Source organism: Prunus avium, chromosome 2 (genome assembly GCF_965620075.1).
Source record: "Prunus avium chromosome 2, drPruAviu1.hap1.1, whole genome shotgun sequence".
NCBI classification, from domain to species: domain Eukaryota; kingdom Viridiplantae; phylum Streptophyta; class Magnoliopsida; order Rosales; family Rosaceae; genus Prunus; species Prunus avium.
In genome coordinates, this window is record NC_142285.1 from 2,995,606 (window position 1) to 3,020,790 (window position 25,185).

General features: G+C 35.9%; 2 protein-coding genes across 5 annotated transcripts; one reads left to right on the forward strand and one right to left on the reverse strand.

The window, feature by feature from the left end:
• Positions 1-253: 253 nt before the first annotated feature.
• LOC110772342 (uncharacterized) lies at positions 254-10,693 on the forward strand. Of its 2 annotated transcripts, none has more exons than XM_021976775.2 (13): positions 254-371; positions 2,963-3,064; positions 3,184-3,327; positions 4,074-4,973; positions 5,188-5,287; positions 5,411-5,484; positions 5,603-6,704; positions 6,800-7,083; positions 8,134-8,240; positions 8,525-8,672; positions 9,283-9,435; positions 9,630-9,690; positions 10,557-10,693. In XM_021976775.2, exons 1-13 carry the CDS (start codon positions 321-323, stop codon positions 10,589-10,591), a joined length of 3,261 nt encoding a protein of 1,086 aa, XP_021832467.2. In that variant the 5' UTR covers positions 254-320; the 3' UTR covers positions 10,592-10,693. The 2 variants fall into 2 exon arrangements, with proteins under 2 accessions (XP_021832467.2, XP_021832469.2); XM_021976777.2 differs by lacking the exon at positions 10,557-10,693 and having other exon boundaries at positions 255-371; positions 4,074-4,575; positions 4,678-4,973; positions 9,630-9,925.
• LOC110772344 (monooxygenase 1-like) lies at positions 10,117-23,604 on the reverse strand. Of its 3 annotated transcripts, XM_088248972.1 has the most exons (6): positions 23,271-23,589; positions 22,669-22,815; positions 22,376-22,460; positions 11,796-11,964; positions 11,285-11,513; positions 10,117-10,909 (listed from the first exon to the last, which is right to left on the reverse strand). In XM_088248972.1, the coding sequence occupies exons 5-6, from the start codon at positions 11,469-11,471 to the stop codon at positions 10,344-10,346; spliced, it is 753 nt and encodes a 250-aa protein (XP_088105098.1). In that variant the 5' UTR covers positions 11,472-11,513; positions 11,796-11,964; positions 22,376-22,460; positions 22,669-22,815; positions 23,271-23,589; the 3' UTR covers positions 10,117-10,343. The 3 variants fall into 3 exon arrangements, with proteins under 3 accessions (XP_088105098.1, XP_088105100.1, XP_088105099.1); XM_088248974.1 differs by lacking the exons at positions 10,117-10,909; positions 11,285-11,513; positions 11,796-11,964 and adding an exon at positions 12,451-12,837 and having other exon boundaries at positions 22,328-22,460; positions 23,271-23,604; XM_088248973.1 differs by lacking the exons at positions 10,117-10,909; positions 11,285-11,513; positions 11,796-11,964 and adding an exon at positions 12,452-12,837 and having other exon boundaries at positions 22,323-22,460; positions 23,271-23,602.
• Between the last annotated feature and the right edge of the window lie 1,581 nt (positions 23,605-25,185).

Genomic DNA, 25,185 nt, shown 5'->3' on the forward strand with positions numbered 1-25,185 from the left:
CAAAGGGCAAATGGGTGGAGTTGCTCTAATCAAAGTTATTTAACGAAAATTTAGGCATGTCCTTAAATTACAATGGGTATCAAGCTATATGGATAATGGATCAAATTACAACAATTAAAATAACAGGAATGAAAATAGAAATCGGGCAAACTACAAGGACCAAAAAGTTACATTTTTCCCTTTTAAAAAAAAATTGAATTCAATACTCCAAACCTCCAAAGCAGCGTCGTCTTGGCGCCAAGGATCCTCTCCTTACAAAAGAGACTGGTCAAGGGGTAGCGCGGGCGCGGGAACACAAGGCACAAGGCAGATCAACTAATATGTCTCATCTCATCGAAACCTTAGGGTTTCGTCCTCCTCAGTTCTCCGAGGTGCCCTCATTCAACCTCTCTTCCATCCTATTTACCTTTTTGCTAATATTATATCCTTCGCAATTTGTTGAGTTTTCGAGAAATTTGAAGAAATTTGTGAACTAGTTCTTTTTATTGTTTTCTAGACTATTTTTGAAAGAGGTAGAGTGGGAAAGGGGAAATTCGAAGCCGGTTAGTTGATTTAGGGTTGCTTGCTTGTGTGGAGCGATTAGGGATTTCGAATGCTATGTAATAGAATATCTGATATTTATAACCTGATTCGTTTCTCTTCCTTGGGTTTCCCGTAATCAAATGACTTGGGTAAAGTTTGATGCTTTATTGTAGAACGAATGAGATAAGTATTTGGCTTAATTGATACGAAATTTGTTGTACAAGGTCAGAACCCAGAATGTGCATAACTTTTACTTCATTATTTGATGTATGAGTGGTCTTATAGTGTTTTCTTGTGTTTGTGGTTTATGAGGTGAAAAGGGTATCCGCTTTGTATGTTGTTTAAGCTGTTGTGAGTGTATATTTTGTACTTAAAGCCTTTCTTTGGATGTTTTTTCTTTCGTTATGTACATGAAGATGTTAGTAGAAGTATATTACAACTGAAGACTAAAAACGGAGATTTGTTTGATCACCTGAGTGTGTGGTTTCGTTTACAAGTTAATCCATGCCACTAAGACTTGCCTTGCTCTATATTTGAAAAGGGACATGTTGGCCTGAGGTGGCAATGTCTAGTGAAGTTTCTTTTATATACAAAATGTTAAATGACAAATTCTAAATTGCATAACAGAAATGTTAAATGTTATTTGTATAATCATAATATTAATGAGTTATATATTCTTCCCCGATTACTATGTTAGTCAATGGTGTTGTTTAATTTTCTGCTAATTGTTGTGTCGATACAGCTGCACCAAAATTGATTCAGCTGCATCCTCAACTTGTGATACTCGCAAGTGCACGAACCGTTGGTAGTTTAGCGTATGTAAGTGCGAGGTCAATTCCACAGGGATTGGTGATTGAATGATCCAATTTAGTTTCCCTACACAAAACAGAAATGAAAAAGAAAGGAAATAAATAAAACAAGGAAGAAAGAAATAACTAACTCAAGCAGATAAGTTCCCAAGTTCAATTAGATTAACGGATTGATTCTAGCTAAAGTATGATTAAGCCATGGTGTTTGGTCATAACCTTGTGTTCCTAATTCCCTAATTTGATCATTTGTTGTCTAACCTAAAATTAAGCATTAGGAACCCATTAAGCATAGAAGAACAATTTAAACAACCAAGCATGTATCTAATCCCTGTTGTCGAATGTCCATACATACTCTTCCTATTCATAGTTCAATTCGAATTAAAGCATGGTGTATACTCTTAATTCAAACCAAGATAGCTAACATGCAAGCCTAAATGGTGATCAATCATTCAAACTAGCATATTAACTTATAAGCATAATGAATAAGAACATGAACCATAATTGAAACTTGGAAACTAATCAAACTTGAAACTAAAGAAAAGGATTTACATAATGAAAAGTAAAGTGGAACTAAGAAAAACTTAAGGAGAATTTCAGCACAAATATTTCATTACAACAATTGAAAACTAGAAAATGAAACTAAGAGAATTTGAGGGAGAGAAGGGAAGGGAGCTCTAGAGAAGTGTTTGAGAGCTCCCCCCCTTGGGGTGTGTTTACAAGCTTAGAGAACCTCCCTATTTATAGGCCTAAGGAAGTGAAAAATCTGAATTCAATATGGCTAATGCATACAACACTTGTTTTATAAAATCTGAAATGGTTGATGCACTTGTATTAGAAAATTTGAATTGGGTGATGCACTTGTATTAGAAAATCTTGAATTGGTTGATGCACTTCACCAATAGATCCCACCAGCAGCCCTAGCTCATCTTCATGTCACCATGACCAAGCTTCCAACCAGAAATTATAGCTCATACCTAGCTCACCATGACCAAGCATCCAACCAGCACATTCTGAGGTCAGCATGACCAGCAACTTCAAGGGCTTACAACTTGGGCTTCTCTTAATCAAATTAGGACTTTAAGCACTCGAAATTGAAGTTCAGAATGTCTTCTTTCCAGCCATATGTTATTTGGGCCAATCCAAGGTCGGAGGAAGAAGTTAAGGCCGAAACAAATTGCTAACTCATTTTCCGCGCTGATAAGATCCATCCTGAGCATGGTTCTGTGTTTGCTAGGTAACGGACTCCAGATTTATCCAATTGGGCTGAATTTTGGATATGTTATAGTACACACCAATTGGAACAACTTTCATGAAGAATGTGGTCTCATTCGAGCTATGTAGGTTGTTGAAACAAAGCTTGCAATATGACCTACGGAACTGGACTGGCAAGGGGCTGTAACCAAAATGAGTTTGTCTTTAAGCTCTTCATCCATTCATCCAAACTAGGCCTTAACATGCTTGAATTGCATGAATTATGCTCTCTAAAGCCATCATTATTACCTAAAGCTCAATGAACTGAAAGATAAACACAAAAAGGATTAAAAGCACAAGTTTAACTCAAAAACATAACCAAATCATAAGCTAGAAGGGTACAAAATGATATACAATTATGAACCGATCACTAATCACAAGATTTAGCTTGGCTTCCTGGTTGGCTTCAGCAGCATCAGAAAGAACAATGGGAGGAGTGCATGAACGAGCTTAAGAGTACAAACTTAGAGCTAGGCTCCAAGGTTGGAACTAGACCTATACCAACCACATTATAACTTTAACTGCTTCTTCTAAAGCCAAGAGGAATGGATTTAATGGGTCAAGTTATTTACTCATGTGTCTTCTTTATTGCATTGGGTAGGATATGAAATTTTTTCAAGGAAACACCAATGAAGGGAAAGATGCTAATACATTGTCAAGTGAGGAAGGCAGATGCAACCGTTATCATTTGTTCTTATCTGGGGAAGACAATTCTGCAGCTGGTTTTGCTTCATCTCCTGGAAATGTAAGCTCTTAAGGATGCTTACCAAAACATGATTTTAAGTTTTTCATGTTCAATATATATATGTATTTTGATTTAAAACTTGCACATTAATATATTGTTGTTGATCCTGTTGCTGAATCTTCCATCTTAGTAGACACAAGATGAAACACTGTGATAAATGAATTAAGTTCTGCTTCCAATATTTGTGAATGAAATTGCCTAATACAAGGCCAAATGACAATTAGTGGTCTCTATATCGGAGTTTTCATCCATATGAAATTAATGTAGGTAAGCAATATCAGAAACAAAATAAACATCAAGACACTAATTGTTTGTGTGGTTAGATGTTTTAACCTACATCCGCATTTGAATGACACAAGACTTAACGTTGAAGGGGGTTCAATGTAGACAGTTTTACTTTATAGTATCTACCCAGATTTAATGTATTTTCACTTCAGTTTAAGTGCATACTTAAATATAAAAAGAGAGAGAGTGCATAATATAGAATAACAAAAACCTAAATTTATTTAATTTTAATTATCCATTCTCAATTGAATGTTCAAAACTATGATTGTATGACAATCTAAAATGAAACCCACAATGACAAGGAAATAATAAAAGCTATTAAAGGCTACTAAAAACAATAGAAAATAAATAAACTTGCCAAATTATTATTTTTGTGTCTATGCCTAAAATTGGTATGTAGGCCTCCATGATTCCTATCATAACACACTAATACATATACATATATCTATTTTCTTGTATAGGTGCTTCATTTCCATCTTCATCTTTCTTCAAATGGATCTTCACAATGTAGCCCAACTCAACCTTTGGATACTTCTCTAAATCATCTTGAATTCAATAAAGTTGTGCCTGCACAACTAAATGGCACCTCAGTGGGTTCCAAAGTGAAGAACTGTTCGGAAATCCACCTGAATGTTGGTGGGATAAATTCTCTACCTCTAAAGTCCATTCAAAAACCAGTAGAAGATATTGTTCCACAAGGTCCCTCCAATACAAAGATATCAGCAAGCCATTTTGGGGGAAAACTTAATGCCAATTATCTCAAAGCAGCTGACATCACTGATGCAGTTGAACTCTCCATTGCAGCATCTGAAGCATTGGTTATACATGAAACTGTGACGAGTGGGCTGGCTTCAGAAGTATTGCCAACTGCAGTGGTACTGGAAACTGCCCTTTGGGTAAAGAAAGCACGGTTGGAGTGGCTAGAAGATTCCTTAGATAGCCCATCTGAGGAAACTGACAAGGGTGATTCTCTTTCAGACTTGGATGATTTTACGATGGCTGATGTGTATGAAGATGTAGGACTATCTCTGAGTATTCCTTCTGATGAGTGTGCTCTTGATTCAGCTATTTCTCAAGTCAAAGAGACTCCTGTCTCTGAAAATCAGTATGAGTGTGTAAATCTATCTGATTCTTTGGAGCTCAAGGCTCAACATGTCAAGTTTGATGATATCTCTATGCAAAGAGAACTAGTAGAGAATCTGGTTACGGATATCAGATCAAGAGAGGATTTGCGTCCAGCATCTGTCAATTGTGAGAACGAAGAGTTTTGTGACAAGCCTGTTCCAGGTTCGAATATCTGCAGTGTGGCTAGATATGATCCTTCAGCTCTGAAAAGTTCAGATGGAATCATTATGGAACAGGTAAATGTCATATTTATCTCCTCTGCTCTTCGATGCTCACCCTGATTTATTATATCAAACTGGAAATATATAGAAAAATATCTTTATCCCCTCAATTAGTTTAAGGCTATGGCTTCACTTTTTTCATGTACTATGGTAAAGATATACTACGGCCTAGACGTAGGAATTTTTATCTCATTCCAATTGGGACTTATTCTGAATTTAATTGTGCAAGTTTGGCTTCCAGACAGTTGCCGCTATGGTGGATATAGCTTCTAATCAGCCTCAAGACAAAGTAAACTTTCGTCCAGATGCTTGGAATTCAGGGAATGCTAGTAAGTAAACATTTCCTTTTCCATGCACCTCCTTGTCGCCTATGATTAGGCAATACTTGTGTTTTCTTAATTTCTTATTTATTTATTAATTTTTATTTTTATTTTGTTTTCTATGTCATGTAGAGGGAGAAGATCAGATAACTTATTTAGCTTCAGACAAATTCAGGAGCCGATGGTTAGGTGGTTGGACAGGCCAAGTATGTGCTCTAATTTTTCATTTATCTATTTGAGTTTCAATCTTCCCATCTACCCTTACCCAAATATTAAGTTTCAATCTGTCCCTTTCTGTTCCTCTTCAAATATCCCTTTGGAAAGGAAATTTCTGCTTCTCCACAGTTGAAACAAAATAGTAAAACTATCCTGAAGTGTTTTGCTGGTGAGACAAGCTTTCTCTCAGAATCTGCAGATATTGCTCCAGACGTGAACTCTTTCGTGCAAGTGCATGAAATTGAGTCATATAGAACATCAGAGTCGAGCATAGCCTGTGCTGGTTTACATGACGAAGCTAATAAGGAGATATTTGTTTCTCAAGATTTGGTGAAATCGTCTAGCCTATCTTTAGTTGATCCTCTTTGTTCCGTTGTGCCGTGCAGTATTTCTTCAGAAAATACCAGTCTTACAATAGCTCAAAATCAGACAGATAAGGAAAATGATACTGAAGAATGCTTTAGACCCACACCAAAACATGGGGTGGATAATTCACATAAATCCTCAAATCTAATTATTGAACTCCACCATGAGGATGTGCAAGCTATGCCCACAATTAGTGGGGAATGTTCTCCAGTCAAAGTTCGAAGGCAGTTGATTTCACTCAGGACATATAGTACGCTTCTCCCAAACGATGTTTCCATTTTGGACCGGAGAAGCCTTTATCAAAATCAGTCACTTGAACTAGAATGTGATCAGAGGCTGGTTCCCTTAAATAAGAATGTGGGATGCATTAGATCTTTTGATAAAAGGAGTTGTAAAGAGCCCCTTCCTTGTCATCCTGTATCCTGGGATACTGCTGGAAGAGGTAATGAGGAAAAGGGTGAAACTACCCTAAATAGGAATCCAGCTGCAACAATGAAAAATCAGAAGAGGAATTATCATGAGACTGCAGAGCATGGGTTTCCAGTGCAGGCTTTGAAAAAGAGGAGGCAGACTGTTATTTTTAATCATAGGGCACATCTCGGTCTTCAGGCTCCCAAACCTTTTATAAACAGTTCCACTTGGGAGAAACAAACCAAAATTTCATTGGTACCAGAAAATGTTGCTAAGCTCCAACAAAACAAAGAACTGCACAATATACAATTTGAATGCAAGAATTCCCATGACAGAGATGTTTCATTGAAAAAGAGGGTTCGTTTCTCTGAAGCAGAGATTCCAGTTCAGCAGAACAAGAACCTCCAAAAGCTAGATTCTTCAACGAAAAATTGTAAGCCTTGGCTATTGATTCTCTATCATTCCTTCCAAATTGATGAACATTACAAATTGTTATAATTTATTTTGTTGCTTTAACTTCAAATTTAGGCTCAACTGCTCGAGCAAGTAAAAGGTGGAAGAATTCTAAGTTTCAAAGTCATGAGAAAAGTTGTCTTACAAATTGTCACCATAAGTTTGGGAAGAGATTACTATTTCAAGGTATAGAATTCCTTCTTACAGGATTTTCTAGTCAGAAGGAAAGGGACATTGAACAAAAAATATGGAAATATGGTGGTATTGTTCTTGCTGATATTCCTTCTCCAAATTCGAGGGGAGAGAGAAGCTTAAGATCTAATGGCTATCAGCTTCCTATTATTCTATGTTCAAAAAAGGTCAGCTTCCTATTATTCTTCCTTCTATTTCTTAGTAATCTGAACTTTAAACTTAGTTATGATGTGTCTGAATATGGCCCTAATCAGGGTGGGTGACTAACGAGTTAATTGGAATTTTTTGTTTAATATCTTGTCCTCTTTCTTTTCTGGTTTGTTGTGGTGCTTCAATGTTGTCAATATTTATACATTTAATATATTTCATGCAATTAATTGATTGTCACTGGTGTTTTATAAGTACCGATAATTGCTTCTGCCGTCTATGCTTTGCTTTCATCAGCCATCCTACTTCATATTTTTTTCGTTTCTTCTACATACATATTATTGCTAATTATTCTCATTTATGTGTATGCCACAACCATTTATCTTTATTTTATAGAGATTCTTAATCAGTGATTGGTTTTCTTCATATATTTTATTGTAGTCTGCATTTCAGTTTCTACTGCATAAAAAATTGTAGGTGACAAAGAGATGGCATATAGGTGTCAAGTTTCTGATATAGCTTTCTTCAGTTTTTTTTAGCAAATATAGATGAAACAAATTTTCGTAAGGTTGATGGGTTAATAGTTTGCACAAAACATTTCATAGTACATTATTTTATATGTTGTATCGACTACATATATATTAATACAACAATGTATTTTGTAGTGCTTTGGAACTTGCTCACCTATTTTATGTCATACGCTATAACAGTAATAATTATCCTTTATAATTTGTATGATCCCTCAAAAGATGGGAAAGCATGAGGGATATTACCAAAGCATTGCAAGTTTGAATTTTCCAATTTGTGCAATCTAATGTTGTATAATTCTGTTGTTTGCAAATATTTTACCTTTACTTATCACATGTTATGTTTTGCGATGAGGGTGTGCCTTAGTGCATTGCAATGCTACGGGTTTGCTCTGCATGATTTATGGTTGTGGGTTTGAGTTGTGGTAACAGTGCACTGGATTGCCCTTTTTATGTGTATTGTTTTGTGATAATCACAAGAAGGTTTTATAATTGGTGGTACTGCAGTTTCTTAGTCACATGTTACTTCTTTATCCATTGCAGCTACAGACCACCAAGTTTTTGTATGGGTGTGCAGTGAACGCCTTCATATTAAAAGTTGATTGGCTTGCTAATTCAATTACATCGGGTTGTATTGTACCACCTGAGAAGTAAGTGCTGCATTTTCCTTAAATTTTTACCTTTGATTTAGTGGGGCTGGGGATAGGTTACTGTTTAGGTTCTTATACACATGTGACACTGATTTTTGTTCTGCTGATTCTTAGTATAATGCAATAAGACACAAGGATCCTTGTTCTTTTAGGATATTACAATAGATTTCGTAGGCTAGTTTTTTCGTACTCATGAATTTTATTTGGGGGGCTTAAACTTTTTGATGTCATGTGAATTGGTTACTTTTCAATGGTTCCTGATTCTAAATCAATATCTTTGTTAGATACATGATTCTACTGAATCGAGTTGATGCGGAGCATATTATGATCAGGAAGCCGTTTCATCACAACCGTAATTATGTCTTTGAGAGAGTAGGAATCATGCTTTATGGGAAGCACAGTTTCTACAGCAAATTGGCAAAAATAATTAAGGTAGGGGTCCCTGCCTGTTGTTCTAACCTTAATACACCCTGGAAACTTGAAAGTTGACATACCATCTTATTTCATCTTGGCTTATTTAGTTTGTTTTAGGAGCAACTTCTCTTGGGGCTGTTGCCATCTGCTCCAGCTAGCTCATGATTACACGATCTTGCTGTCAAAATAATAATATATAATATTGTCGCTCTTGGCAGAAACTAAATTCATTGTCATACCATCAATTATGGTCATGGCACACATCTTACTCTAGTCGTACTAAATGTTTAATTTTTCTGAGTCACTAACTTATGCAGAATGGAGAAAATAATAATCTAGTGTGCAACTTATGCGTTGCCAATGACCCTTTGGTCTTGTGCCATTTAGTCTTCACCTTGTTGAAGGAGGTTCCGAGTACAAATCTCATGGAATGAAAGTTTCTTTTGTTGTTGAGTTAAAAAATAATAAAATAAAATCAAGTGGGTTTGTATGTGTTGTGGGAAACAATTGCGTGCAATAAAGGACTTCTGTTATCTTATCTCTTGCAAACTGACCTCAAATTCGCCCTTGAACAAACAAGCTATGGCTGTCGTCTGATTCATTCTGTTCGTATTTCTGTATCCTGCAGCATGGAGGCGGGCGGGTCTTTAAAACCCTCCAGTGGCTAGTCCATAGTTTGGACAAAGAGAAGGTTTCTTTGGGAGCCATTGTTACTGAGGATGAAATTAGGACATCGCGTCACTTGAGGCAATGCGCCTCTGAGCAAAAGATACCAGTGATGGTCAGTAATTCTTAATTTCTTTTAGAAGTGTTTTGGATTACTTTTTATGGCTTATACAAAAGCTCAAAGAGCACCGAACATTTCGAAAAAGCAATTGTGACGAATCTCTTGCTTTCACAATGATGTGCTCACATGCTCTTTTCCTATAATATTAAACTTCAACCCTTTCTGATTTGAGTAAGCATCTGTTGCAGCCAGCTAGCTGGATCATAAAAAGCTTGCATTCAGGAAAGCTCCTTCCATTTCCTGATAAAGGTACTTCCTCTCTTCCTGCAATTAAGATTCCATAGATCCCAGTTTCCACAAAAATGAGTGAAGATGTATAAAATTACCGTTTCTTTAGCAGCATATGTAGTGGATTTGTTGTGTGCATATGTAATATTGTAGGATACAAAATAATGTAGTTTTGTAATTTATAATTCCAATTTCAAATTTTTAAGAGCTTGGTTGTGTCAAGTATAAGTTATGCTACATACATATAAGTTTCCTTGTAGTTGTCGAACATGTAAGAATGAAAATATTACATTTTTTTAAATTACACCCATGCCTTTTGAACTTTTATCTGTGTCTTACTTGGGTACTTAAGAAAAATACCTTCTAAAGTTGTTTTTAAAAATCACCCTTGTTGCCAATGGGTCTAGCTCAGTGGAAAAAGACATCGACTTGCAAACTAGAGGTCTCAAGTTCGAACCCCATGACATCTTAAAAACATTTATAGTTCGAAGAAGAAAACTTTAGGAAAAGTAATCAATTAACATGACCACCATAACTATACTCAATGACTATAATAACTATATTATGATATCACCATAACTATAATAACTATATTATGCTACATCCATATAAGTTTCCTTGTAGTTATTTATATAATAACTATAAATATAAAATAGGAAAGTAGCATCTTTATATTAATTGATTAACAAATAATTAAACTTAAAGCAGAGCCATATATGCATGCATATCTTAGAGGCTACCACAGTGTGGCCATGTGAGTCACTGAAAAGGACGGCCAGGAGGATAATGCATATGAATTTAACAAACTGTGATGAAGCATCAAGCATTTTCCCAATCAGGTACATCTGCAGAGACAATCTCAGAATTCGCATCTTACGTTCTTTCAGGTATTCATCAAATGCTTCCTCCACCTGCATTTTAGTTCCTCTTGCGTTTCGATCGATGTGAATTGTTCGAGCCAAGCACCGGGCAAGAACAACTGCATCTTCCAGACAAGCTGAACCTCCTTGTGCAAGAAATGGACCCATTGCATGCATGGCATCTCCTGCTAGGGCCACCGTCCCTTCGCGAAACCGTCTTCGTAATGTGTCCCATGGTGCATGGTATCTCAAGTACTCTGTGAGATGCAAAGAATCCAGCTCGCAATTCTTTGCCATCTCTATGATGCTTGTAGGGAAGCTCTCCACAGAGTCCAGTGCCAAGTTCCGGACCAGTTTCTGGCTCTTGGAGGCCATTGAATCTGTTCATAATTAACGAGGAAGAAGGATAGAGGGAAAGAAAAATTAATCAAAATTTTCCTGTGTTAGAAGTTCACGTAATAACATAAACAAACAGATTATGATGCTCCTAATTTTATTTCTCCTGCTGACCTTATCGCAAAAAGGACTGTTTTTCATACTACATTAGTGAACCATTTTCTTTTTGTTGACATGGTAATATTCTAAATTACCGTAATGCACGGAAAATGAGGAATCGAACTCGGATGTAATTAGTCTTTGCAAAATAATGTGGTTAGTGTGGCCTAAAATATGATCCCTTTAGTATTATTTTAGGTATAAGTTACAGTATAACATTGAACAAAATAATATATAATATTAGACCTGGACAAAATTACCTTGACAAGTATATTTTCGAGTGATGAACCAATAAACTAGGTTTTCGGTCATTGGCAGCTGTCCCACCTGAGTATCATCTTTTTTGGTTAATCTGAACTGAGAGCCGAGTTCATGCCCATTTGGATAACTCGTGAAGCCTCTTATCACACTGATGGTGAAAATTTTCTCAGCCCTCACCCCCATCATATTTGATATGGCAGAGTTCACTCCGTCGCATCCAATCACAACCTGCCACCAGATATTTGAGGACATAATTTTTCTTGCATTGTTGCAAAGCATAGTTAGTAAAATATGGGATAGGTGTATTATTTGGAATTTCGGAGAAAAAAAAAATACGTTGAAAAATTCGGCCATTATTTAGTATTTTAATATAATTTATAATTTTTTTTTAATGTATATAATCTTTTAATCAATAACGTGTGAAAAATACGTGAATTTTACCGGTATTATTCACAAATTTATAAAACAGAATGTGAAGAATACGTACGTAGTATAATATACGTATTGTACCTTGGCGTTCAAAAGTCTTCTACCTTGAAGTTGAAGAACAGGAGAAGAAGTTATGGGATCCAGCTTAATAGAAAGCACTTCGCACCCAAAATGAAGTGTGTTACGTGGCAAACTATTTGCCAAAATATCAACGAGATCAGTCCTTTTCAAACATCTCAATTCTTCTTTCCTGTAAAAGATTGAGTTCATAATTGATGTACCAATTTTTTTGGGAAAAATCACTGTCATGCTCAATTTATTTCTGTTCAAATTAGATGACAATTTCATCATATATATGGTCACCAATACTTATTTAACAACAGTTGCATGAAATTAGAACTCATAATCTACTTTTATACAATTAAAACTAAATGCATTAGACCAAATGATTATCAATTTTGGGAAGAGTAGTTAGTAGTCTCTGTTAACTGGTGGATGGAGCCCTTTGTAGACCTCTAATGGAATCTTTCGGGTTCTAAAGATATCTCTCCACAATGGGAGACTATATACAAGCGGCTCTATATATATTTGGGAATCTAAATTTTTTTTATGTTGTAGTTTGGTTGAAATAATTTTTTGGTTTGTAAACTTATTATGTGTTATTTTTCTTATGAACATTTCAACAATTGGACAAGATTCCGAAAACAACATTTTATTTTATAAACTCTAAAAGTAAAAACAAGTGCCACACTACTTTAATTTAAAAAAAAAAACATTTTATTCCATCTATATTTGTTAGATAATAATAGTGATAATTGAAGATAAGTCTAATTCATTATGGTCTAACATCCCTATTTCATCTTATCAGGTTTATCATCTTACAACGATCAGATCAAATCGTTTTATCTCAATTTCATCCATAGATTTCTTATCTCTTATACCACCATTTCCCCTATAAATATTAAGGACTCAAAGTACCAACCATATTATTTTCAGAACACACTACCCCCATTCCTCTATTCTAAAAATTCATTTCTCAAACCCCAAGACAACAATGTCTGGAGATGGGTATGATGGGCTTTTTGCTTGGGTTGCTACATCTTGCAGCCTGATGGTGGTTCACCTTGATAGGGCAAGGCTCTAGCAAGAACCTCTAAATGAGGACTTAATATGAGAACACCGTTGGATTATATCCAACGGCTTTCCAAAAAGCAGTTGCAACTGAAATTATTGCACTGAAACACTCCCTTCATCCGCATGCTTTCTCCTCTCTCCCTCCAAAAATATCACTCCCTCCAAAATCACTCCCTCCAAAAATATCACTCCCTCCAAACAGATGCTCTCTTGAAGAACACAATTTGTATTTTCTGGTTTGATATTCTCCTCCCTCCCTCCCTACGGTCTACCCCTCTAATTCTCTATTATCCTCTTCTTTCGCATGCTATGTTCTCTCTCCCTCCAAAAATATCCATTCCTCTAAAAAACAGATGCTCTGTTGAAGAACACCATTTTTTTTTGGTTTGATATTATCCTCCCTCCATCCCTACGGTCTACCCCTCTAATTCTCTTTTTTTTCTTCTTCTTCTTGAGCATGCTCTATCCTCTCTCCCTCCAAAAATATCCCTTCCTCCAAAAAAACAGATACTCTCTTGAAGAACACCATTTTTTTTTCCTGGTTTAATCTTCTCCTCCCTCCCTCCCCCATGGTGTACCCCTGCAATTCTCTTTTCTTTTTTCTTCTTGTTTGGTCATTCATACCATACAAAGCAAGTTACATCTACCTTTGTAATTCAATTTTCTATTTTCATTTGGCTAGTTTGGTGATTCTGGTCTGCTTCATCAAAGTGGCCTTGAGTTCATTACTTGATGATTGGAGACCACAAGTGAGCACTTGGCTCTGGTTTTATACTGTTGGTTTTCAAATCTTTGAGTTTGTTGGCATATTGGTCCAGCCCATGATGGAAGAAGAAAGTAGTCTCCCACAACTTTCTGGCTCCTTCTCAAGCTTCACGTGATGAGTTTTGGATGATTGCTTTTGAGATGTTCTTTTTATAATTAAAGGGGATATGGCTGGTGGCTAATAATATTGCATGGAATGATGATGTCTTTGGTGGGAGACAATGCACGGTCCAATGATAAAGAATGTTCTTTCTCTTTGGCTGGCCATCACGTGGGTTGATATGCGGTTTCCCTCATTAGGAGAGTTGCTGCATGGGTTTATATAAGGAGGCAGCAACCAAAGCTAGAGCAGAGAGAGCGTGTTGCACCAGAGAAGACATCGTGAGACAGAGAGAGAAGGGTGAGAACACCATCCGAAAGCCATCAGTCTTCCACTCTAATATTGTGAGAGTGAGAGAGTTAATTGTGTACCACTCTAAGTGTTTAAGTGAGGTAAAAGTGGGAGAGTATAGTGTGGTGTCATTGTACTTTCTCTGTGTGTATCATCAAGCCCTGGGCATTGGCTTGGTAGGATCTCTCTGTGTGTATGGACTATAGCGTTAGTATCATTTATGTATCTTAATGTATTGACAATAGCGTTAGTATTAGCAGTAGCAGATATCATTTTTGTATCTTAATATGTTGACAATAGTGTTAGTAAATATCATTTTTGTATCTTATGTGTTGATAGTGTGTGTAGTATGGGTATGGGTGTTAGATCTATATCTTCATGTTTTCGTTATGGTTTCAGTATATCTTATTTAAACTTTATATGTTGGAAGTATAAAATGAAATATGAGTTTGAACTTTGTTTCACATAGGCGAGTACGGTCTTATAATCAAATCAAGCAACTTCTATGGATAAACGTCAGTATTAAAATTCACAATAAAATACTGAGGAAACTAATTTATCATTGCTTGCACTCGTTTACAAGATGCTGACTATATTTATATACAAGTATTCTGCATGTGGGTAGAGACTTTAAGAATAAAATAACATATCACTAATCTGATAAATATTCTGTACTAGTCAAGACCACATGCAGTTGTCTTGGTCCCACACCTACACTACCGTTAGTCCAGCTCTGTGTACATGCACCAGAATATTGTGTTGTCTACTTAGTGATTATGTCATGTCTTCTTCTCAACACTCCCCTGCAAACTTGGCTCCCGGGAGACAAGTTTGGATACCAAATGAGAAAAGCGACCTTTGGATAGTCCTTTGGTAAAAACATAATTGAAACCAGAAACATTTCTTGTGATACTCTAAACCTTTCTTCTGATACTCTTCTCATACTCTGTTTAGCAAGTTTAAAAAAAATTAAAAAACCAAACAGATGAGCCAGCAACATAACACAAGCAAATATGAAACGATGAGTTCGAATAAAATTGAACAAGAAAATTATTTTAATTTCTGTAAGTGGTTGCTAACCTCCAATGTCCCAACACCAACAATAAAAACCATTTTAAAAAACCTCTTAATGGAAATCCTCTTCTTAAAAAACAAAACAAAAAAACTGCATTCCTGCTGCTAATAAACAAATTACCATTTCTTCTCTTAATGGAAATCCTCTTCTTAAAAAACAAAACAAAAAAACTGCATTCCTGCTGCTAATAAACAAATTACCATTTCTTGAAGAGGCAATGGCTGATCTTGGTTCCACAAGTATGACCAATCTTTTCACTTCATTTAAAAAATATAAACATATCATCAATTTCATCCCCAACTTCATTTATAATAATTACCAAATTTGCAGGGCAACCAGAGCCATCAATGCATAGCTGGAAATGTATCATCTCAGTGCACGATTAATACCTATCACTGTCATAAAGGGATATTTGATACATTTCTGAAACGTAACCAAAGCTAATTAAACTCTACATGGTGCAAAAAGAGATGTAATCAAAGCTACTAAAAGATATAATCAATCAAAAACACTTTCATGAAAGTTCCACCTGCTTTGGTGCAAACATAGATATTAAGCCATAACATTTATCTAAAAGGCCTTAGACAATTGTGCAAGCATATGAGCAACACCATTTCAGCACCAAATCTCACCATTTGAAGTGACTCATCTTTATTAGGAGCTGCATCAAAGAATAAAATGTGAGGGAATAAGATATCAAATTAAAATTTCAAGCAAGAACTAAAATTCCAGCACACATGCCCAACCAGTACAAAACGATGATTGAAGTGCCCACCAAAGAAAATTAAGTTTGAAGTGTTGTATTCTTAAGCTACTGATAATACCCAAATAATAACCAGGAGGAGAAATTTTCACAAAATCGTAATTACTCTCTGAAAATAAAACAAAAATAAAAATTCTAAATACTAACGCACAACTAGAACCCAAATTCAATCAAATTAAATCACAAATGCAAGTAGGATCTTGGATTCAATCAAATAAAATCACATACATATAGAATCCAAATAAAAACAAACATTCACATGGAATCCACAATTAAAGCAAGCTACATACATCTAGAATTCAAATCAATCCTAAACTGATACCAAAACTTTGTATCAAGCATGGAGTTTAGAGCTTTACAAAATCACACCTTGGGAATTGTCACGCAGCCTTCACCTTCGAAGCAATTGGCCTCGAGCAATTGTCTTGTAGCTGATGAGGAGTTGAAGCTCTTGAATGTTCCAGTGAGAAAGAAGCCATAGATTGTGAGAGAGGGAGACAGAGAAGAAGCCACAGAAAGAGAGGGAGGGTTTCGATGGGATTTGATGTGTGAGAGAGAGAGAGAGAGAGAGAGAGAGAGAGAGAGCAAAGTCTGAGAAGGAAGAGATCTGAGAGAGCATTTGGGATTAAAGAATGAATTAGAGATTGGAGATAGAATATGACGCTTCTGTAAGGGAGAGAGAATTTGACCCCAAAAAAAAGACGCACCAAACTTAAATTTGGTGAAAAAAGGGCGGCACGCGAAAATTTTTGGGGGAAAAAATTATAAAGGCTTTTTATCAAAAATTTAATTTCTAAAATTCATAATATATAAATTTAAAATCATAAAAATACCCAGAAAATTCCTATAAACATCTTGTGATATTATCTTTTCTTTAAAGCTCCAAAATGCTAATTCTAAATTATAAAAATACAAATCAATAATAAAAAGTCAACTTTGTTCATAGACAAATCAAAACATTCTATCACATACACTCTTATTTCTTTGATTCAATGATTTCCATTAATTCAAATATGTAGAATCATGATTTTTGGTGTATTTTTCTTATTTGTAGCAATTTTTGGTGTATTTTTCTTATTTGTATTTAATTTCTTATGAATTTGATAAAGAAAAAGACAATAAATAACAAAAAAAATGACATGTCAATCTTCGACTATTTCATTTTATTTTTATACGATTTAACTTCTAAAATTCACAATAAATAAATTACCAATTAGAAAAATACACAAGCCATAACAGATGGCAAATTTGATAAATGATACAACTAACAACAAATATCGAAGCCGTCTTTATGTGATCAAACAAACAATAGCTTAGGAATTTCTTTTTCTTTTTGGACTTGGGATACAAATAATTGGTGCTAAGAAATACGTATGTAGGGTTTAAATTGGTAGAGTTCAGGGTTTAGGTTTTAGCGGTTGGGGGTTTAGAGGTTTAGGGTTAAGGGTTAGGGTTTAGGTTGTAGGGTTTATGTTGTAGGGTTTAGGGTTTACAGGTTTGGGGTTAAGGGTTAGGGTTTAGGGTTTAGGGTTTAGGGTATAGATGTTTGGGGTTAAGGGTTAGGGTTTAGGGTTAGGGGTATTATGGAAAACTTATTCATGCAAGAGACTTTTCATGGGGAAGGTTAAATGAGGAGGCATAGAGAAATGATATTCACAATTGCTCAATAGCGATTATCCCATTACTTGTTAGACGCGTGGAGGAATGCTATTCACAAGCACTCAAAACCGATTGTCCCATTGCTTGCAAGACACGAGGACAGACGAACGCTTGCTGCATCGTGTTTCTATTTTAAAAAATTGTTTCTCTTTTGTCTCTCGATTTTGCATATCTCTCTCTCTCTCTCTCTCTCTCTCTCTCTCTCTCTCTATCTCTTATTTTAAAAATATTTTCTCTTTCTTCTCTCAATTGGCTCTCTCTTTCTCTTTTTTAATTTTTTTTTCTCCATCAGTTTCTCTCTCTCTCTCTCTCTCGTTCCTATCTTCTTTCCATCTCTATAAATTTTCCATCGCCCTCCGTCTCTTCTCTCCTCTTTATTTCTTCTTATTCATAGAAGTGCCCATTGACATACCAAAAAAACACAAACCGATCCATAACACACAAAAGGCACAGATTTCAAACATCAAAGGTGACCACTTTATGAACATGAGCATAACAAAGAGGGGTCACGAAAAATAAAAAGCAAATTTGAACCCAAAACCAGTAATGAATGAATAAGAAAACTAAAAACTAGAGCTACCCAGATGATAAAACAAGGGAAAAAACAGAGGAGGACGAGGCTAAGGATGTGAGAAGGAGAAGAGAGAGAGAGAGAGAGAGAGAGAAAAGAATAAATAAAAAAATAAAGAGTGGCAACCGAGAGAAGAAAGTGATATCATAATTACACAAAGGAGAGACATGTAGCAAGCGTTTGTGTGTCCACATGTCTAGCAAGTAATGGGATTGTGAATAACATTCCTCTATTGAGGAATTTAGGTACTAAATAATTACTTGGGATGTGTATGTTTTTATGCTATCAACAAATAATAACTTGGGATGGGTATGTTTTTATGCTATCAACAAATAATAACTTGGGATGGGTATTAAATGATATTATGCATGTGCCGTCTTCAAAAACCAAGTTAATGCTAATACTATATGTGGTTAAACAAAAGCAACAAGAGGACAAAAAACCAGCAAGAGGACAAAACTAGTCAAACAGTAAGGACAAGAAAATAAACCAAAGCAACAAGAAGATATGTTGAAACTTGAAATCAACCATGTCGTCTTGAGTCTCACGATTAAACCGAAACCAAGGATAAAGAAACCGAAACCAAGGATAAAGAAACCGAAACCAACCCCAAACCCACCACTGGGATACATGGGGAATAGCTTTCAATATTCTGTTTGTAAACTGATCAACTAGTAAGGGGTAAAACCCAAACGACTACTACATTTTGTTTTCACATATGTACATTGGGAAGTGCTTTCAGGTTATTGTATGACAATATGGCATAACATCCTTTTATCCACCCTTCTCATATTGTATCACGGTTATTGTATGACAATATTGTATGTACATATTTTTTTCGGCTCCTCAAGTTAAAAAAAATAAACCTTTCTAATTAAACAACATGCACCTCTGTGTTCAGACTGAATTGCTAATATATTCACATCACCATAATCAAAACAAAACAGTGTTGCATGTGTGTTCACACGATTGGTAATACCTCTCAAGTTCAAAACTGAGGCAGTTAAACATTCAGCCATAATCATATATCTATATATTGTAGCATTGATGTAAACACATTATGATACAAAACCACATTACAATAAACACATTATGATACTCATATAGATATGTGTTTATTGTATCATAATGTGATGTAACTCTTGGCAAATAGCCACAAGACACCAATTAAAGCACTCAAGCACTCATTCCATCTTTGGCTCTGATTTGACCAGAAAATTCCTAGCTTCATCATCCCTAACTTCACTGCATTGGGAACATATAGGAACAAAAATTCAAATAAATGACTGCTGAAAGAAATGAGAAAGATACATTATTTATTATGAATTTTAGAAATTAAATTATAGAGAAATAATATGAAATATAATAGATTGACACGTGGCAGAGTCTTGTACATTGATTTCTATGACATGGCATGTGCGTCATAGACATTGATTTCTTCTCCCCATTTTTTTTCGCTGGCGCTCTTTTTTTTGGGGGAAATTCTTTCGCGCTAACCCTCTCGTTCCCTCATCCTAAAAAAATTCACGCTTTTCGGGGTCACATTCTCTCTCCCTTACAGAAGCGTCATATTCTATCTCCAATCTCTAATTCATTCTTTAGTCCCAAATGCTCTCTCAGATCTCTTCCTTCTCAGACTTTGCAAATTTCTCTCTCTCTCTCTCTCTCTCTCTCTCTCACATCAAATCCCATCGAAACCCTCCCTCTCTTTCTGTGGCTTCTTCTCTGTCTCCCTCTCTCACAATCTATGGCTTCTCTCTCACTGGAACATTCAAGAGAGTGTTTTTGATTGATTATATCTTTTAGTAGCTTTGATTACATCTCTTTTTGCACCATGTAGAGTTTAATTAGCTTTGGTTACGTTTCAGAAATGTATCAAATATCCCTTTTCAGTTTCTGTTTTCACATAATCATCATCCCTGTTTTTCAAGTATTTCATGTTCTGTTATTGACTTCAAGCGTATAATATTGCATTTCATGTTCTGTTATTTCATGTTTTGTTCACCAAAAGCACTTAAGCCATTGCTTCCACTGTTTCTATCATAGCTGCCGAACTTGGTATTAATCTTGCTATTGCAGTGAGATGATACATTTCCAGCTATGCATTGATGGCTCTGGTTGCCCTGCAAATTTGGTAATTATTATAAATGAAGTTGGGGATGAAATTGATGATATGTTTATATTTTTTTAAATGAAGTGAAAAGATTGGTCATACCTGTGGAACCAAGATCAATCATTGCTTCTTCAAGAAATGGTAATTTGTTTATTAGCAGCAGGAATGCAGTTTTTTTGTTTTTTGTTTAGAAGAGGATTTCCATTAAGAGGTTTTTTAAAATGGTTTTTATTGTTGATGTTGGGACATTGGAGGTTAGCAACCACTTACAGAAATTAAAATAATTTTCTTGTTCAATTTTATTCGAACTCATCGATTCATTTGCTTGTGTTATGTTGCTGGCTCATCTGTTTGGTTTTTTAATTTCTTTTAAACTTGCTAAACAGAGTATGAGAAGAGTATCAGAAGAAAGGTTTAGAGTATCACAAGAAATGTTTCTGGTTTCAATTATGTTTTTACCAAAGGACTATCCAAAGGTCGCTTTTCTCATTTGATATCACAAGAAATTGCTTGATTATAAGACCGTACTCGCCTATGTGAAACAAAGTTCAAACTCATATTCCATTTTATACCTGCAACATACAAAGTTTAAATACTGATACCCATACCCATACTACTCACACTATCATTAACACATAAGATACAAAAATGATATTTACTAACACTATTGCCAACACATTATGATACAAAAATGATATCTACTAATTCTATTGTCGACCCATTAAGATACAGATGATACATACTAACGCTATTGTCAATACATTAAGATACATAAATGATACTAACGCTATAGTCCATACACACACAAAGAGATCCTACCAAGCCAATGCCCAGGGCTTGATGATACACACAGAGAAAGTATAATGACATCACACTATACTCTCCCACTTTTACCTCACTTAAACACTTAGAGTGGTACACAATTAACTCTCTCACTCTCACAATATTAGAGTGGAAGACTGATGGCTTTCGGATGGTGTTCTCACCCTTCTCTCTCTGTCTCACGACGTCTTCTCTGGTGCAATACGCTCTCTCTGCTCCAGCTTTGGTTGCTGCCTCCTTATATAAACCCATGCAGCAACTCTCCTAATGAGGGAAACCGCATACCAACCCACGTGATGGCCAGCCAAAGAGAAAGAACATTCTTTATCATTGGACCATGCATTGTCTCCCACCAAAGACATCATCATTCCATGCAATATTATTAGCCACCAGCCATATTCCCTTTAATTATAAAAAGAACATCTCAAAAGCACTCCTCCAAAACTCATCACGTGAAGCTTGAGAAGGAGCCAGAAAGTTGTGGGAGACTACTTTCTTCTTCCATCATGGGCTGGACCAATATGCCAACAAACTCAAAGATTTGAAAACCAACAGTATAGAACCAGAGCCAAGTGCTCACTTGTGGTCTCCAATCATCAAGTAATGAACTCAAGGCCACTTTGATGAAGCAGACCAGAGTCACCAAACTGGCCAAATGAAAACATAAAATTGAATTACAGAGGTAGATGTAACTTCCTTTGTATGGTATGAATGACCAAACAAGAAGAAAAAAGAAAAGAGAATTGCAGGGGTACACCGCGGGGGAGGGAGGGAGGAGAAGATTAAACCAGGAAAAAAAAATGGTGTTCTTCAAGAGAGTATTTGTTTTTTTGGAGGAAGGGATATTTTTGGTGGGAGAGAGGAAGAAGAAAAAAGAGAGAATTAGAGGGGTAGACCGTAGGGAGGGAGGGAGGATAATATCAAACCAAAAAAAAAAATGGTGTTCTTCAACAGAGCATCTGTTTTTTGGAGGAATGGATATTTTTGGAGGGAGAGAGAACATAGCATGCGAAAGAAGAAGGATAATAGAGAATTAGAGGGGTAGACCGTATGGAGGGAGGGAGGAGAATATCAAACCAGAAAATAAAAATTGTGTTCTTCAAGAGAGCATCTGTTTGGAGGGAGTGATATTTTTGGAGGGAGTGATTTTGGAGGGAGTGATATTTTTGGAGGGAGAGAGGAGAAAGCATGCGGATGAAGGGAGTGTTTCAGTGCAATAATTTCAGTTGCAACTGCTTTTTGGAAAGCCGTTGGATATAATCCAACGGTGTTCTCATATTAAGTCCTCATTTAGAGGTTCTTGCTAGATCCTTGCCCCACCTTGATATACAGCCCTCATGGGCTTGCAGAAGTTATGCCAAACTTAACCTGAGAAAATCGCCTTCTTCTTCCTAATTTTGCCCCAACAGGCATTTCTTTAAGCTCGTCATTATTGAGTGAGTGGAATTGTCCCCTGCAAATAAAAAATTTAACATTAAATCATATAGAATAGTTTATCTGTTATAAAACTATAAGTATGACATTAAATTATTGACGTTGTGAATTGTACACAAAAATGAGAAAGGCAAACTGTAAAAATAAAAATAAAATAAAATAATAATAATAATAATAAAAACTACATTACTAGGGGGGGAAGGGGGGAGAGAGAGAGAGAGATTTACGAGAGTATAGGAATAGCAGTTTCTCTAAGGTGAGAGGCAACACCAAGTTGATCAAGTGCACGCCAGCCGTTTGGATGCACGATGATAGCTGCCCCTGTAGCTCGCAATGTGTTTGATCTTTCCAGGACCACGCTTCTAATGCCCTTTCTGCCAAACAAATTATTTTTCAAATTAACACCGTTAATTATAAACATCGAAATCATCTAATCCTTCACTTTATAAAATAAAATAACATCTTAATCTAGTTTCTCCGCCTCCCTCATCACTCATGCTAATTGTAAGGACTTAAAACTAAATCATCATTTGCAAACAACGTAACTTTCGGCTAAATTTGTATCATCTCAACTGAGCATCTTCTGTACCATTTCTCTAATAAAGCAAAATTCATTTGTAATAAAATATACATCAAAACGATCTGGTATATATACGAATAATATTCTTTTGAGAATCGAAAAAAAAAATCTTTTATCGTAATTAGTTTTTGAGAAATGAAAACGATCTAGTATATATACCCTCATCATTAACCCAGAAATTAGTTTTGATGATGAAACCAACGAAGTGTTAGATAAGAAGAAGAAGAATAAGGTGGTGTAAGAGTAAACCTGTGAAGAGCAAGGGCAGTGGCAAGGCCGCATATCCCACCACCCACGATTACAATATTCTCTTTTGTATCACCAATCTCCATATCTTGCCTTCTATCTTCTATTTTCTGTTTTGTTTTTTTATTTAATCCTTTGGCTTAGAAAAGTAGTTGAGTATTCATAATGGCTACCTCAGGCTCCTAGCTAGGCTGCGGTTTAGAGGGCTTTGCTAAATTTCATTAATAATTCGCAGCAGAAAAACTAAGAACTAGCCAGCATTCTTTGTATGTGGTTCAAAGAGTTCGGCTAAGTTTATGAGCCACAAAAGTTGTATGTTTGAGTTTTGCATACAATCTTTCTTTAATTATCTTGGGATGTGATAAAGTGTATTCACGGCACACCCTTTTGTTGAAAGCCACTTGCAAAATGAGTCACGGTATGCGTGTTCCACCTTATTATAGCTCCTTGGGGACTATTGACAGAAAACCACTCGAAATTAGTTTAACATGTATTTTGCTTCTTTAAGTAAAAGATCATCTGTTCAACTGCATTCCTCATGCGACAAAATGCTAGCCACGCATTCTTTTGCTTCAATCTCTAGAATGATTTAATTATATCCCATGTTAATGGAGTATTTTTGCTCACCACTTTAACTCAAGGTGTAGCATCCTCCGTAAAATTTGACACATGTTAATAGGTATAATTATAGTTAACTTTTTTATTTTTGATGATATTATTATGAGAAAGAAAAATTACAATGCTTTTAATAAAATTTAAAGCTACAAACTAATTATTAAAGAAAAAAAACAAAACCGTAAATAGCCACCACAGCAACCCGCCCACCCAACCAACAGACCTAGTCAACCACCCCGGCAGCAACCCCCTCCCTTGCCAGAAACACATCATTTGATGTGTATTCAATGATTTTTCTCTCTGTAAAAAAAGGGGATATGAAATAATAATTGTGTAGATAGAGTATATTAAAATATTATGTTGTTTTTTATTAATATAAGTTGTTTATTATCTTATTGGATTGTAAGAGCATCTACAACCATGCCCTCTATTTTTTAGTTAAAATTTAGCAGGATATGGATTTTCCAGGTCCAATGCAAACCCTTTTTCGGATAATATGAGAAGTGCTAACGAGTGAATCAAATAATACCATGATTTAACAGAGTACTCCCCACCATCGAACCAAGGCCAAACCCACCTGACATCGTCATCCCCCAACCCAATAGGAACCCTCGGAATTAGTCTTACTGTTCTAGCATCAATGAAATTCATGATATGAGCCAAGTTCCATGAGCGGGTGTTATGGTCAATGATCTCGTAAACAAATTGAGGGTTGCTGGTAGAAATAGGAGTAGTCTGATTTACGAATCCCCTATAAGGTGGAGGAAGCCAGTTATCATTCTAGATCCTAGTGGATAAACAGCTCACCACTTGAACCTGAGCATCCCTCATCATAGCCTCTCTGCCCTCAATCAAGCTAGACCAAGCCCATGATGGTCTAGACCCCATAGAGGCATGCATAAAGTTAGTGTTAGGGAAGTATCTAGCCTTGAGGAGTTTCACCCACAAAGAGTTTGGATTATGTAGAATTCTCCAGCACTGCTTACCGAGCAAGGCCAAATTGAAATCCTTACGATCTCGAAAGGCCATCCTACAAGAGTTTTTTGCTATGCTCAATTTCTCCCATGATTGCTAGTGAATCTTAGCCCCTGTCTCACTGTTGCCCCACCAAAATGCCAAATCATGGTTTATTTCCTTGCATAAACTGACTGGAAACTTAAAGCACATCTTCGGATATGTCGGTACCGATGCAGCAACAACTTTAATTAGTACCTCATTTCTTGCCAAAGAAAGAGCGCAATTCTTCCACCTTTGGATCTTCTTTTTCACTCGCTCCCTGACATATCCAATAGCAACCTTCTTG

Excerpts from the sequence above, each read along its gene's own strand:
- LOC110772342 (XM_021976775.2), top strand. The coding sequence starts at position 321 with ATGTCTCATCTCATCGAAACCTTAGGGTTTCGTCCTCCTCAGTTCTCC. Across the intron at positions 372-2,962 it reads GTCCTCCTCAGTTCTCCGAG|GATTTAGCTTGGCTTCCTGG; the intron begins GTGCCCTCATTC and ends CACTAATCACAA. Across the intron at positions 6,705-6,799 it reads AGATTCTTCAACGAAAAATT|GCTCAACTGCTCGAGCAAGT; the intron begins GTAAGCCTTGGC and ends CTTCAAATTTAG.
- LOC110772344 (XM_088248972.1), bottom strand. The coding sequence starts at position 11,471 with ATGATGGGGGTGAGGGCTGAGAAAATTTTCACCATCAGTGTGATAAGA. Across the intron at positions 10,910-11,284 it reads TCGAAAATATACTTGTCAAG|ATTCAATGGCCTCCAAGAGC; the intron begins GTAATTTTGTCC and ends AATTATGAACAG.